We start from the raw sequence: 15,057 nt of genomic DNA, 5'->3' as shown, positions 1-15,057 counted from the left end.
TCAACAGTAGTTTACAGGGATTTATGTAATGCTCGTAATTTTCCTACTATATAATTATAAACAAAATTATATAACGCGAAGGCGACATGTATTAAATTGAATTAAAACTAATTTGAGAGGTGCAATATGTTAAAAAAGTAAATTAAAAAAGGGTTTGAGAACTTACACTTTTAATACTGCAATCATTAATTACAAAAATTAAATTGTAAAAATAGAATACAAGAGTTGCGAATTACAAAAAAATAGGAATGGAATAGGTTATAGGTTATGAAATCTTATTTTTATGTTTATTAATAATAATAATTTTTATTGCATCAGTCGTTCAAAAAAAAAACATATACAGTAATAAAAAAAACAAAATAAATATAATTAAAAAAAAAACGTTAATTGATAGAAAGGGCTATTGACCATAATTCTTTCTGCCCGATATGTTTGTGGTGCTCACTCCAGCCCGCTTATATGACGTTACCTACAAGCCACTCCAGCCCGCAGCTGGTATTCCGGGAAGATCTGATAAGGGCTCTATCTGGATAGGGTATATAAGCGGCAACATATCTGTATCTGCTCTCTCTTCTCTTATTTTCTGTCTTCTCTTCCGCTACTCTTGTGTCATAATAACATGTAAGTTTCTCTGTATTATCTCGTGTGTATTCTCCATGTTGGCTCTCGGGCCTCGGACTCATTATACTGTAAGAAACCTTTGTGACATATGTATCTTATGTATCACACTGTTCAGTCTCAACTTGTTCTGTTTCACAATACAGTTGATTCAAATTAATAAGATTGTTGTTAATAGTTCTGGTACCATCGGCAACAATACTCATTTCTTCAGTCTCAACTTGTACTATTGTACAACCCAAGTGATCTGAATTGCCAATAATTTTATTACTATCGTCATCAATATTCATTTCATCAACAACTGCATCATTCATAAGATTTTCTGTCAACATTGGATAATCGTATGTTAAGAACTTCGGTCTCTTTCTGTACTTTTCAGAAAAATGAAGATTACATACTTTCTTAGATTTCCTTATATACTGATTGTCCATATCTTTCAGTGAATTGTTACTTGTAGCAACTTTCCACTGCTCAAATAACAAAGAATCAATAGGTGGAAATGATCTCAACACTATTTTGTCTCCTTGTTTTGTAAAACATCCTTCAACACAACAAGTATAAACCATTCTAATATAGAACGTGCATTAATTGTACATACATATTTATATAAATAATAATGAAAAACTGTTACTTACTTGCTCACTGTAGTTGCTGTCACCAAATGTAAACACAAAATGTAAACAACACACCAACATGGCCGAAAGCATAAATTTGAAAAGTATACGAATGGTTCCGAATTCATCCGATTCTTCTGTAAGTTAATTATACCAACCTAAAGGAAACAAAATAAAAGTGTCGAGCTTTGCCGTATCCCGTTGAACCCCCCTGGACCCACTCCAGCCCGCAGCTGGTATTCCGGGAAGATCTGATAAGGGCTCTATCTGGATAGGGTATATAAGCGGCAACATACCTGTACCCGCTCTCTCTTCTCTTATTTCCTGTCTTCTCTTCCGCTACTCTTGTGTCTTAATAACATGTAAGTTTCTCTGTATTATCTCGTGTGTATTCTCCATGATGGCTCTCGGGCCTCGGACTCATTATACTGTAAGAAACCTTTATGACATATGTATCTTATGTATCACACTGTATTGTAACTAGTCATGATCTACAAATAAACATAACTACGAGCATCTCCAAATGTTTATTATTACTTACCTAGTTCTGTCACACTTTCGCTGCTTGTCGCAGATTTTTTTATATTTAGAAATTCAGACATTTGTAAGCCACCACTGTCGTATCCAGGGGACCGTCAGTTGCTAGTTAATAAATTCGTCGTTGGAATACAGATGACATATGATGAGATCTCCTACATTTATGAACGTTTAAATAAAACTGCTTGAGCGACATCTATTATTTAATATTAATACTAATTTAATAACATTAACAACAACAAAATAAAACAGCGTTGTCACGTTTCTTAACATTTATTGAATTATTGCTATGTTAAAAATTGTAGTATCAATAATAACGAATTGAATAAATTGTAAAAACGTTTCACAGAATTGTGTCAATTCAACTTCAAATTATTTTTCGTCCAAAAATAATATTAATTTATTTTCAACATTCTCCAAAACTTACTTCTTGTAGTGTTTTTCATCCCAATTTTTATATTTGTATGAAAATTTAATTATGTAACTACGAAAGCGACATCTGTAATGTAAGAAACGTTAATGCGTTTTTCATCCAGAATTGGAATTTTTTTTGTAATAGAAGCAACATCACTTCAATTAATCAATAGTTTGTAACGGTACAGAAAAAAAGTTTTTTTTAAATTTACTTACAAAATTAACAGGCGAAAATGTATAAGGATTTTTAGAACAGAAAAAAAGGTTGTTGTTTTTTATTATTATTTTTATTTAAACCTTCCACCAATATTATTATAGAAAAGTAAACAATTTTATTCTCTTTGGATTTGAAGCGTTGAAAGTAATATGTTAATTTGAAGAGAAATTAATTGATTTATAATATTTTACTGTTATTATTTGATTATTTTTATTGTGTGATTATTTGTTGATTGCTTTTAATTAAGAGAATGTAAATATCGCGTAATTTCCTAAACATCTTCCGGATTGAACCCTAACTCAGAAGATGGTGATGAGTGCGAATACTCCGTAAAGTAGGGCGCAAGGATACATGACGAGCGGCTGTTGGTGGTCCATGCCGAGAGCTGTCACGAACAGTTTTGAAGCGGAGAGACTGCACCAGAATATCGCTATGGAAGTCAGCACGATGCCAATGTACCCCCTGCGAAGCAAACAAAGGATTAGACCAATTGCGTTACGCAAGTGACGAGGGGATGGCCTATACTCACTGCAAGCTTAATACAACATTGATGCCGGACAGACCGACCATAGGAAGGATGCAGTATCCTAGCACAGTGACGACGGTTCCGAAAGAAACTCCGCTGGTGGACATGAGACTGAGGAGCGCCCAGATGGACAGGCATCCCAACACGCCTATCCCGTAGATGTAGCTGAAGTGCACTTTACCAGACTGAGAAGAAAAAAGTAAACATTAAAGGCACAGCCAATTGTCGCCAACGAACATAAATTAGATCTTTTGTACGACTCTTTCCACTTGAACGTGTTTGTTTTTCCTTCCCCCATTTTATATATAAAGGTATACGAAACTCGTAGATTTCGCAGGAGAAATTCGGGTTTACTAAGCGTGTTTACAAGCTATTTACCAGCAATAAAAACGCCCCGAAGGTTAAACAGAAAACCAGGGGCCCGGCGAAATCCGTGTCCTGAACGGCCGCAGCTTCTGGAGTCCGGAACGGGTTCAAAACGGTCAGGGTCTGCAAACAAAAAATAAATAAGTAAAAAATCTTGAGTTACAAACAAAATATATATATACGTTATATGTATATGGATGAAGGAAGGTATAGAAAAATCCTGGGTGGATGAACATAAATGTTCATGAACACGGGGATCGGATATAACGAGGATGTAGTATTCGGTTGAAGGTGCGCTTTGTTTCCGCCGTTTTGTGAGCCTGACGTAAAGCGATCCAGGCAAGTGCATTGCTTCAGACGTTTATGAAACGTTATGTACATGGAATTTCTGTTAAAGTTCACGTTCACTTCCAGCTAGTGCTCAAGACAGCTGAAGGAAATATATGTCTTTTCCAACTCATTTCTGGGATAGATTCAATTAGGGTTAATCAGGTTATACTGATTTCAAGTGGAATGTAGTACTTTCAATTTAATCAAATTGAAGTCGTAAAACTGAAAATGTAATACTATGCATGATGTGGATCAGTTGTACCAATTACTATTTTCATAGTATGCAATTGCAGCTATAAATTTTATATTAATCATCAAGACATCAGAATAGCAGTTGGTATACAAGCATAGAACAGAGAATATTTCCCAAATCAATAGGAGGACGATGTATGCAGCTTTACATATTTACTTAGAAACACAAAACTTTTCTTTTGGTAATAGGAGTAAAAGTTATCAAATTGAATGAAATAATTTAAAAAAATAATTAGATATAAACTTAATTTGGACGCAAATAATACAAATCATAATATTAGATATGATTGGTTTGATAATTCAACAAATATACAAATTTATTTTTTTCTAATTGAAATTAAAATTGCTAACGCCAAATTAGCAAATTTAACAATTAGTCTGCAGAAAAATTAATTGAAAAATCATACTGATAAATTAGTCAATAATTTAAATTAAGTAATGGAAAATATATTTTTTTTTTACAAAATAATTTTATGTTAAATAAATATGGATTATTTATTTCACATTTCATTTAAATAAACAAACCATGTATACATATTTTTAAACTAATTTTAGTTTGTATATATGCAACTTCTTCTACACCACAGACATGTAGAAGAACATTTTCTATAAGCAAATATTGTGTAATCGACGTTAGAGCCATCTATGATCACTCCTTCACAATTTTTTTTTTAAATTAATTTTCTATTAAATTCAAGCATTTTTTGAGAAATAAATTAGTTGTTTCAATTCACAAATTGTAATAATTAAATTATTCTTTAAATTTAAAACTAAAATAATAAACATGGTCTAGGTATACAATTTTATTAAAATAAATATCTGATGAAATAGATATCTGTAAACAAAACAGTAGTCTATATTTCACGTAAAATCAATTTTCTGAATTGTACCCTTATGCCAGAAAACAATCCATAATTTCGTAATAATTAATATAATTTTTTAAATAAATTTATTTATATATAAAAACGAATTTATATGTATTTTCAAACAAATATACTCGGCTCTATACGAAAATAGTATTCTACAGTGGTAACAATCAATAAACCCTAAGATTATAGAGAGCGATCGTCAGATGGCGCTAGTGGTTTCGTTGTCACCCCAGTGAAAATTTCAGTACCAAATTTTTCTTTATTCAGCTTTCAAATGTAATTCGAAAAGTTGGAGACCGAAAAAAAAAACTGAATTTCCATTTATTTTTTCTTGGAAGAAAGTAGACGTGGAACACTCCGATAAGATATTCAAGCGCATCTGAATATTCAGCTGCATTCAACAACTTGGGGCGACAGCTTCTGACTACCGCATCCGGCGCCAACCAGCGCTATCTGAGACGTGAAATTTATTCCAAAAATAAAAGAGAAAAACAGGAAATATATTTATATATATAGACAGAGAGTAACAGAAAATGATAAAAGAAAATGGATTTTTGTATAATAAGAGAATCTTTTTAAAAAATATAATCTGCACTTGCTAATGTCGAAGAAAGATGTGCAGTTGGATTAGATAACAAAATCGGTTCAAGATTTCGATCCGGTAACTGTGATGTAATAGCAATCATCATCCGGCACATAGGAAACGTACAGTGATTGTTGAATTTGGGTTACTAAAATGTAATTTGAGCTATAAATTACGGACGGCCGCTGCTCTTCCTTCCAGGTATCATAAAACTTAATTAATTGCCCATCGGTTTTGCACCGCGTCAGATGACTAAAGGTAATGTTTGTTCCACTTACATGGCTTCACTTATTTTTAATAAAAATGTTATCAATTGGTGTTTACTAAACAAATTACTACTATATTAAAAAAAAAATGTAATTTTTTGACACGAAATGAAAAAATTATTAATATTCAATTTTGATTTACAAAAAAGTGATGAAATTAGTCTGAAGAATTGATTAAAATCATTAAATAAATATTTCCAAATAAAAATTATTTGTATAAAAACATTTGTAAATGTTATGAAGTTATGTTTCTTTAAGTTTTGAGAAAATAATAATAGAATTTCATATTATTTAATTATATTATTATTATTTAACTTTATACCTAAAATTTCATAATTTCATGAAAATTCTCAAATATTTACATTTAGGGCGACTAATAGTCAATTTAAAAACTTTTTTGTTGTTTGAAATTAAAAAAAAAAAAATTTAAACTGATGACCACTAATATTTTCAAATATTTAGAAAACAAAATTGGCTCAAAAGGAAATAAGTAAATTGCATAATTTTATGACAATTTTCAAATATTTATAACATTTTGTATAATTTTAAATTGTTATCGAAATAATCTATCACACATATTTAGATTTTTTCCTGTATAACGTAACTTCAAACGAAATTCTGAAAATAATCATGATACACAAAATTAGCGAATAAATGAATTTAAAACTGACAGAAGTATAGCTAAAGGAAATTCAATATTGTAATAAAAACTTTCGCATTTTCCATCATCATTGTGCGCGCAAGATCTGTCTCCAGTTACCTCGCGCCTGGAAACGGAAAATGGAACAATGCGAACGGTGCATTCGTCGCGAATCGATCGTCTTACATAATTTGATGTCACCGGGAATAATTCATTGCATAAGTTTTATCCTCGGGACTCGAGTAAAATAAAAGTTGTCCCGGATAGTAGTACTGAGGATCGTCCCACAGGCGCTGTTGCACAAGAAAGAAGTAGAGAAAAAATGTAAGAAGGCCAAGGAAAGTTTTCCTTTTCTTCTCTCTCCCTCTCTCTTTCTTTCTACATACACTTATACTTTTCCCTTGTGTTGTAAATAATCCAATTGCCAACGGCAATGTTTTTCCGCGTATAAATAAATACTCGAATAGTAGGGACGAGGTGCACCTTCGAGCAGCTGTGGGTCATGTGTCGAATTACCACTTTATCCTCATTTGAGTCGGAGCGATACAAAACGCACGGCGATTGGGAGGGGTTGGAGCCTGCCTTTTTCTTTTCGGTCGTAAAATATAAAGACCTGGAGGTATTTATTTGCAAAAGGTTCAGTACAGTTCACTTCACTTCAGTACAGTAGAGTACAGTTTCGTTCCTTTTTGGCTTTCCTCCCCCGGGTCCTTTTATTGCTTTCGCTGCAACGGAACGCCAGATTTTCCGGACGACCCTCGGCCACTAAATTATTAGCAATGAATAAATGAAAACATAGAGGGTGTCGGAATTACATGCACTACATCCTATATCTCTCTCTTTCTCTCTCTTTCTCCCTCATACAGAGAATTGACACGATCCTACACAATTTTCGACGTACATTTGAATAAATGATCCCGCATGTTCTCACCCACTTTCGCAACTGCATTATATTATTATATTGGCAAATAAATGCACATGTACGGCGCTGTTTGCATCAATCACAATTAACAGCTGTAATTACGTTTTCGATTTGCGGCCGCAGCATCCGACGTCCGCATACATCAGCTCATATTCCAATAAACGGTCCGCAACGAACGGCGGTTTGGCATAAAAAAAATCAAATTGTTCGGAAAATAATAGCAACTTCATTAATCGAAATTAGTAAATCTGATGCAAATCAACCCACAAACATCGAAATCCGCGGTGGTTTACAACGACAATCACGGTAATTACAGATTTTTTCAGTATATTTTTTATGTAAATTTCGATTGACGCCTAATTTGGTAAGAAAATTTACGAAAAAAGAAGTAACAAATGGGATTGAAAATTAACAGACCTCAGTTAAAAATATTTTTATACATCCTACGATATCCAACTATAGGGATCTGCCTATAACTATATAAATAATTTATTTAGTGATTTTTTATGTTTATTCATAAATTATTGAATATTTAACTGTGATATTTTAGTTATTATTGTTTAATTTTAATTTCAAAATTAAGTAGAAAAAGATTTTGAAAAAAAAAAAATTAATAATATTCATTTTACAATTGTTAATAATAAATATTTAAATACAATATATTTGTGTTTATTTTTCAATTCTAATTGAAGCGTTCGTCGTTGTTGGATCAAGAATTCCATTAGCGTATGGACAAATAGGATAAAAGGGAATACCAATAATATTCGAGCATCACATTAGGGCACATCGAAGAGAGAGATCGTCGGACAAACAATGGTAATTGAAGATGATGTTTTCGGCGTTTGCTAGCATATACGTAAGTTCAAATGTGATATGATGTGCATTGGCCTCTCCTCTTCCAACATTTACCGCATAAGCAAACGCGAGTCCATTACCATTTCAAAGCACCGCACTGCACCATATTTACATATCAATAATGCTTCAGAATGTTACAGCCACCCACCTCCTCTCTTCAACTTCAATGCGAAGATTTTTCAACGCCACGCAAACTTCAATAATTCAAATTGCCAGACCCAATATATTCAAGATGCCCTAATAACAAACATTCATCCCAAAAATATTTATAGATACAATTATTCATGTTCAATTACCACTTGTTACATATTTCTATTGTAGATTTTAATTGGATTTCATTCTATACATTTTGACAAACAAATAATAATCTCCATTCATTCATTTATTTTTCCAACGTTTTGTGCGGCGATTGATTATCGTCATGTTGCACGTCCGAACTCAAATACCACGTTTATGTAATGTAATTTAATGTAATTTATAATATTAATAATAATTGCTTTTGGATAGGATCGGGGAAACGAAATCGCGATTGGAAATAAACGGCAGTAATTGAATAACACCGAGGGTTAAGTGTATTACGGTTATTGCGATTAACAGCCTGAACCTGGTGCATATTACACGTGCAAACATGCACCGTGTAAACCGGAAATCCAATCGCAATTACACGTCAGTGTTGCATTTGGTCCTCCCCTGCTGCTGCTATTGCTACAACCAACCGCAAACTTAATGCAAGTAAATACTTACAGATGCGCCGGGTTTAATTGATTACCTTAACAATTACCTTTTATTCCTACTTACAACTGCAGTTATTATTATTCTCTATTGAAAAAATATCTTTCTATTAAATTTGCGTAAACGCTAGTGTTAAAATTAAATATTTTAATGAGTTGTTTTTATTTACAATCTGCCACAATCTAAGAATAAGTAGATTAATGCAGAATATTCAAAAGAAAATACAGGTGCAAAACAGTAAATCTATAAAATAGTATCAATTTTGACTTATGCAGGGTGGGCCAACTCTTATAGACTGTTATAAAATAGATACAAATTTTGTAATTGTATTTTTTTTTTATTTTTTTTAGATAGTTTATTACAATTTTTCTGATATAAGTATGGAAAATAATATCAGTTAAATCAGTAGTCCCGTGCTCAAGAACATGTTTTATTCTATTTTATTTACTGTGGTGTATTCTCTTTAGTATTCATTTATGTTTTTAATATATTCTGAATCCATTTTTTTTATTTTCTCATTATTAAGCTGCATTTTTATAAAAGACCCAATGTAAATACTATTTCATATTTAGATTTAAAAAAAAATGAGTTTAGTGGTCAATGAGTTTAGATTCAATATTTTGAGTTTAGTGGTCCATAAGGTCAAAAAGGTTGGGGACCGTTGATTTAAATGACCTACATTTTCTTGTTGACACGTAATGACTCTTTCTAATGCATTTCTGACTCCAAATTTAATATTTCTTTACAAAAACCGTCTTTACGATCAACCACCCTCATAATAAGAAATCATGTGTCGTTAAATAAATCGGTGTTATCAATTTTTGGGCCAATTTTGAATGGAAACATCTTCAAATAAAGTTTCAGTATTCATCTTAGCGAATAGCACGTCGACGAGTAAACACAAATGTATCATCGTTGACACTCTGTCGTACAGCCACTACAGCTTCTACATTGCATACAGGTCGATGAACATATCATTGTTGATGATTACGACAATCTATTATATTTTCATTCTTTTAACAGTTTTTTTGTGGTTTTTGTTTATAATTTTTTTCGTACGTTTGAATCTGAAATCATATTTGTTGGATTATAATCATGATCAGAAAAATGCAGTCTTTACTTCCCATTTTATAATATGTCGCATATTTAAAAGAATCTGAGACTTCCAAAAAATATTAGAGACTTACACTTTTTCGCATTTAAAACCTTTTATTTCATCAGACCGAGCAGAAGGTTTGATGTGTTGGTCTTTCAAATCACTCAAAACTCCATACAAAATCTTATTCTACAATTATTAAAAATAATTTCTTCTTTTTTATACCTGATCAACCTATTAGAAACACTTTTCGACTGTGTCAGTTATTTTTCTGATAACTTTTATTTTTACTTCATTGCCATTGGAATAGATTTCTATCATTAAAATAGCATTTATAACATCAAATACAAAGAAAGTACTATGGAATTTGTATAATGTAGTTCTCTCACCTGGAGTTATAAAACTATATTGTAATACCCAACTAATACTGCTATGCATCTTTGATTTTAATCATGCACGTTTATAATTGAACCTATTTATTTCATAAACCATAAGGAAATTGCTACTTTTATATTAATTTTTAATTTTAAGAGAATAAATATAGATAAGTTTTCAACCGCCCAAATTGACTGGTCTCGGTAGGTCAGCCAGCTAACGTATATTTGTTAATTACTACAATTAATTATATAAATTCATTTTCTGAAAATTTTCTAATTATTTTAAGTGGGAGCTGTTCAAAAATTAAACTGCGCTCGGTTTTTTTTATAAAATTCTATAATTTTGACCCGTTCTTGCACAAAAATAAAAACTCAAAAGTAATAAATATTTGAAAACAGTCAGTCGAAGTTGGCCCACCCTAATTTTGTTTTGCTGATTTTATTACTTAATTCTTATTTTTGTAATTGAAAAAAAAATATCTTTTTATTTCTTACGATCCAATTAAATAGTAACGTTACGTTCATGACAATCTATTATATTTTCATTCTTTTAACAGTTTTTTTATGGTTTTTGTTTATAATTTTTTTCTTACGTTTGAATCTGAAATCATATTTATTTATTTCATAAACCATAAGGAAATTGCTTCTTTTATATTAATTTTTAATTTTAAGAGAATAAATATAGATAAGTTTTCAACCGTCCAAATTGACTGGTCTCGGTAGGTCAGCCAGCTAACGTATATTTGTTAATTACTACAATTAATTATATAAATTCGTTTTCTGAAAATTTTACTTATTAATCGAATTTAAAAACAAAATAACTTTAACAAGTAAATTATGAGTACTATTAACTCATTTGTTATATCTAATTCGAATTATTAAATTCACATTATTAAAATATCGTTACTTTCTCTAAATAAAATAATAAAAAATATAATTTAATTAAATTATAATAATTAATGAACTAAACGTCGTTTATTTTTCCAATTAAATAGATTGCAAATATAATTGGACGTTAAATAAACAAAGAAAATTGGAAGAAAAAAAAATACAAAATAGTAAAATGTTCATTTACTAATTTTAATATTCTATAGATGAATTATAATGTTTATTGCGTCAGTCGTACACAAAAAAACATATACAGAATTAAAAAGAACTAAATAAATATATATAATTTCAAAAAAGTCTATCATTTATTTTATATGCATTTTTATATAAATGCTTGTAATTTTTATAAATTGTTTGAAGAATTTATTTAATCTATAGTTTGCTTTCAACAATTGTAGTGATGTTGATGCTGACTGGTGCGGATATAGGACTTAGTGATCAAGAAATAAATCAAATTGGCGTAAATATTGTTATTACCCGGCGCATCCACTACGTTCCCTCGCCTTTCTTTTCACAGTTAAACGTTATAAAATCGAAGCGTTCGACATTCGAAAAGACATTTATCGTGCGTTCGTTTTCTCTCCTACCCTTCCAGAGAATGGGGTTGAAAAGTGGTGGAGGAAAGAAGAAAGAAAAAAAGGTATCCTGCCCTTAGCAAAACACATTATTGGCTTTTGGCAGGTTTTCGGTATAATTCCGAGTGAAACGGCGTATCCATAAAGGTTAACAATGTAGTAGAGCACACGGAGAGATATTCAAACACTGCCGCCGTTTCCGGTCCATTACTGCCAACTGTGTGAGTGTGTGTAGGAAAAGGGCCGTTGTTTCCGTTTTTGGTCTGCGAGATAAAGGGGAGGCCATGGAATGTCCACCGGCGGCACTGAGTAGCTCATTTCGCAGACCGTTACCTCCTCGCTCTCTTTCTCTAGAGCAAAGGATACCGTCGCTCCGGAGAAAATGGCTTCGCGGAGAAAAAGGGTGGCAGGATTTATTTTTCCTCCTTCGCTTTGCCCCCTCTTTAATAAGGAACGTACACACGAAGCACCGTCGCGGGACTCCTGATACGAAGGACGAGGAGGACCTTTAACCTGGATTTTGCGGTGATAACAATTAACTTTCTTAACACCCGCTGCAAACAAACGACCTCTTAAACCCGCAGCCGCTATTCCGGAATAGAAGTAGAATATAATAATAAGAAAACAAATTTTATACAATTAAACAAACGACCACTTGTTTTATTTAAAAATCACCGCGCATTAGCCTATTCAGTTAGTTTAAAATACCTTCATAAAAAATTAACAGTAAAAATGTATATGTAGTTTTACTATTATTTTTTTAACAATGGTTCCAGAGAAAATACGAATGGAAAACGACATCAACAAGTTCAAAATAAAAATGAAAAAAATCGTTTCTAATATGATCAAATAATCAATGGTAATTAAAGAAAACAGTATTAAATATTTATGGCATCACAAAACTTTAAAAGTGGATTAAATCAAATAGAACACTGGTTAAAATGGCGAATTAATGTCAACGAAACGAAATCGACTCATGTCACCTTTACGATGAGGAAGAAAACGTGTCCTCCAGTAATAGAAATTCAACACAAACATACAGACTTAAAAAGTGCAAAATTCTAGACCTACCACATAGATTTAATTAAATGACAATATATTAATTTACACAGATGGATACTGTTGAGTTTTTCATCTTCGTTACATTTATACCGCTAAATAAATTGCTTACAGTTCTTCTATAGAAAGATTATAAATAAAAGTAGAAGTTATAAAAAAAATATTTATGAAAATAATAATATCAATTTTCTCTTAAAAGTATTTTAAAATAAACACAATATATTCAACATAACTTTACATCTACAAAAAAATGAATTTACTTTAATCATATGCATAAACAATTTTCTTAAATTTTCAACCGACTGTACGTCGCTTCTTACGAAATAAAAGATAAGAATGAAAGAAAAAATATCAAGAAAAATATAGTTTATAATTTTTTGTTGTATGCAAAGTTTTCGCTAATGCTATTATTCTTGTGTATATTTATACTATTTTTTTGTTAATTTTTTTTCGTTCCTTCGTCCCTTTTTCGCAGAGAAGTTTATGAAAGTTTCGCATGCAAAAAAAACATATAGCTGCATGTGCACGCGAAACTTAATGAAGTTTTCTCCCAGTTTTCCCATTTCGTTCAGGATAAACGTGTGTAAAAGGCAGCTTCATTTTCTTATTATATTACATGCACAAATGTATATCGACAATAAAATGAGAAAAAAATAGGCGAATCCACTTTATAAATAATGAACGATTCATACGAATTAGAATATATAAATTATAATAACATTGTGATTATATTTTCACATAATGTTTTCATTATGAATTTCGTTAATTATCGTATTTAATGTGTAATATCAATAAAATAATAATATGTAATAATAATATTATACTGTAAATGGTTTTGTCATCGAAATTTATTTATCAAAAAATATATGAAATTTTATATAATTATTTGTTCAACAAAGAAATATTGTTATAAAATTATTTTATTTGAAATACTTTAAATTTATTATTAATAAATATAATAATTATATTATAAAATTAAAACAGAAAAGTTGAAATATTTTTGATATTATGTTAAAGTTTGAATTTAGAAACAAATAGCTTGTTTTTGTATTTTTTTGTGAATAATTTATTCTGCTTGCTTCTGTGAAAATCCCTTTTTTGTAGAGGTAAGGAAACAGAGTTAGGGAGTAAAAACGCGACGAGAAAAAAATTTGCAGGAAAAGCGGTAGAAATAATCCGGCTGTGTTTATGTGCGCTGCAAATTGCGATGAAAGTTTTTTCGAACGTGGTGTCACGTATGGCAAAGTTTAAGGGTTGAAGTGCAGCAAACAATTCCTGCTGGGCGGTGTCCATTCGCAGAATGACGTTCCTACCATTATTGGTGGATGGATGAAGAAGTGCTGTAGCGGCAAGTGGTGGCTGTGGAAACGATGGAGGATTTTTTTTTGAGAGTGGGGGATGTGTATTCGCGTCGTGACCGGACTTCAGATCGTCACGATTCCAAAGTACAAACAGGCCGGCAATAACATCCTGGTCAACCGAAATGAGCTACTTGCTTGGAATCATTCCGGGCGAATAATATCGCTGTCGTGAAAGTCTCTCCGCCACCGTCGCCGCCACCCGCAAAAACATATAAAATATGTAACGTCCGTGGAATATTAAGTAGGCCAGGATACAGCGCCACGATCGGAAAACACCCCCCAGATCATCTTCGTACCAACCTAACTGCATCACCAGCGCCATCTATGCATTAACAATCCCAAAGTCCTGACTTGACATTACATTCGCCTATAAACATAAGTTACAATTTCATTCCATACAAATCACCAAATGTATCATTAAGCTAATATCAAAAGAAACTGAAAATATGTATCCCCTTATCCTCCAACTTAATGTGTCTTAAATGTGATAGAAAAATACGAGATATTATTTGACGCAAATGTTTTCTTTCCGTATGATCTGTTTTGTGCGAAGTACACCTATTCCTCGTTTGATACGGTATATTACGGTTACACGGTAACATTTATTTATTAATTTATTTTTGTTTAAACAGTGTAAAAGCGAAACGATGTAAATAAAGTAAATAAAACGCGTAAATCGAGTACACTGTACAAGAGATAAGGTGCATCCAAAATCATTAATTATCAGCTGTAAAAATTTACAATTTCCAACTATATAAATTACTTCACATATCGTACAAAAAAATCACTCTACGACGTAGAGTCTACGTGTAGTATGTAGTATTAAATATGGTAGAAATATAAAAGCGATGACTTTGATTTGTCGTAATAAATATTAAAAATTAAATGGTACGTAAATAATTCTCAAAAGTAAATAAGTTTGGGGAATAATGCTTTTACAAAGACTGTCTGGAATATATT

The 15,057-nt window shown here is 31.4% G+C and overlaps 2 protein-coding genes across 2 annotated transcripts in view; both read right to left on the bottom strand.

Moving 5' to 3' along the window:
• Positions 1 to 429: 429 nt before the first annotated feature.
• LOC108560336 lies at positions 430 to 1,841 on the bottom strand. The gene is made up of 2 exons (XM_017917837.1): positions 1,774 to 1,841; positions 430 to 1,723 (listed from the first exon to the last, which is right to left on the bottom strand). Exon 2 carries the CDS (start codon positions 1,182 to 1,184, stop codon positions 717 to 719), a length of 468 nt encoding a protein of 155 aa, XP_017773326.1. The 5' UTR covers positions 1,185 to 1,723; positions 1,774 to 1,841; the 3' UTR covers positions 430 to 716.
• Positions 1,842 to 2,493: 652 nt separating this feature from the next.
• Positions 2,494 to 15,057, bottom strand: part of LOC108560335 (protein YIPF5-like) — a 58,507-nt gene continuing 45,943 nt past the window's right edge. Inside the window, exons 2-4 of the mRNA XM_017917836.1 lie at positions 3,305 to 3,415; positions 2,930 to 3,111; positions 2,494 to 2,862 (exon numbers count right to left, since the gene is read on the bottom strand). Coding sequence (XP_017773325.1) covers positions 2,700 to 2,862; positions 2,930 to 3,111; positions 3,305 to 3,415 — 456 coding nt within the window. The 3' untranslated portion in view covers positions 2,494 to 2,699. The remainder of the gene's footprint in view (positions 2,863 to 2,929; positions 3,112 to 3,304; positions 3,416 to 15,057) is intronic.

This window comes from Nicrophorus vespilloides, unplaced genomic scaffold, assembly GCF_001412225.1.
Source record: "Nicrophorus vespilloides isolate i.1.1-1 unplaced genomic scaffold, Nicve_v1.0, whole genome shotgun sequence".
NCBI lineage: Eukaryota > Metazoa > Arthropoda > Insecta > Coleoptera > Silphidae > Nicrophorus > Nicrophorus vespilloides.
This window is presented reverse-complemented; position numbering and strand designations above follow the sequence as displayed.

Coding starts and splice junctions, on each gene's coding strand:
- LOC108560336 (XM_017917837.1), bottom strand. CDS start 1,184: ATGGTTTATACTTGTTGTGTTGAAGGATGTTTTACAAAACAAGGAGAC.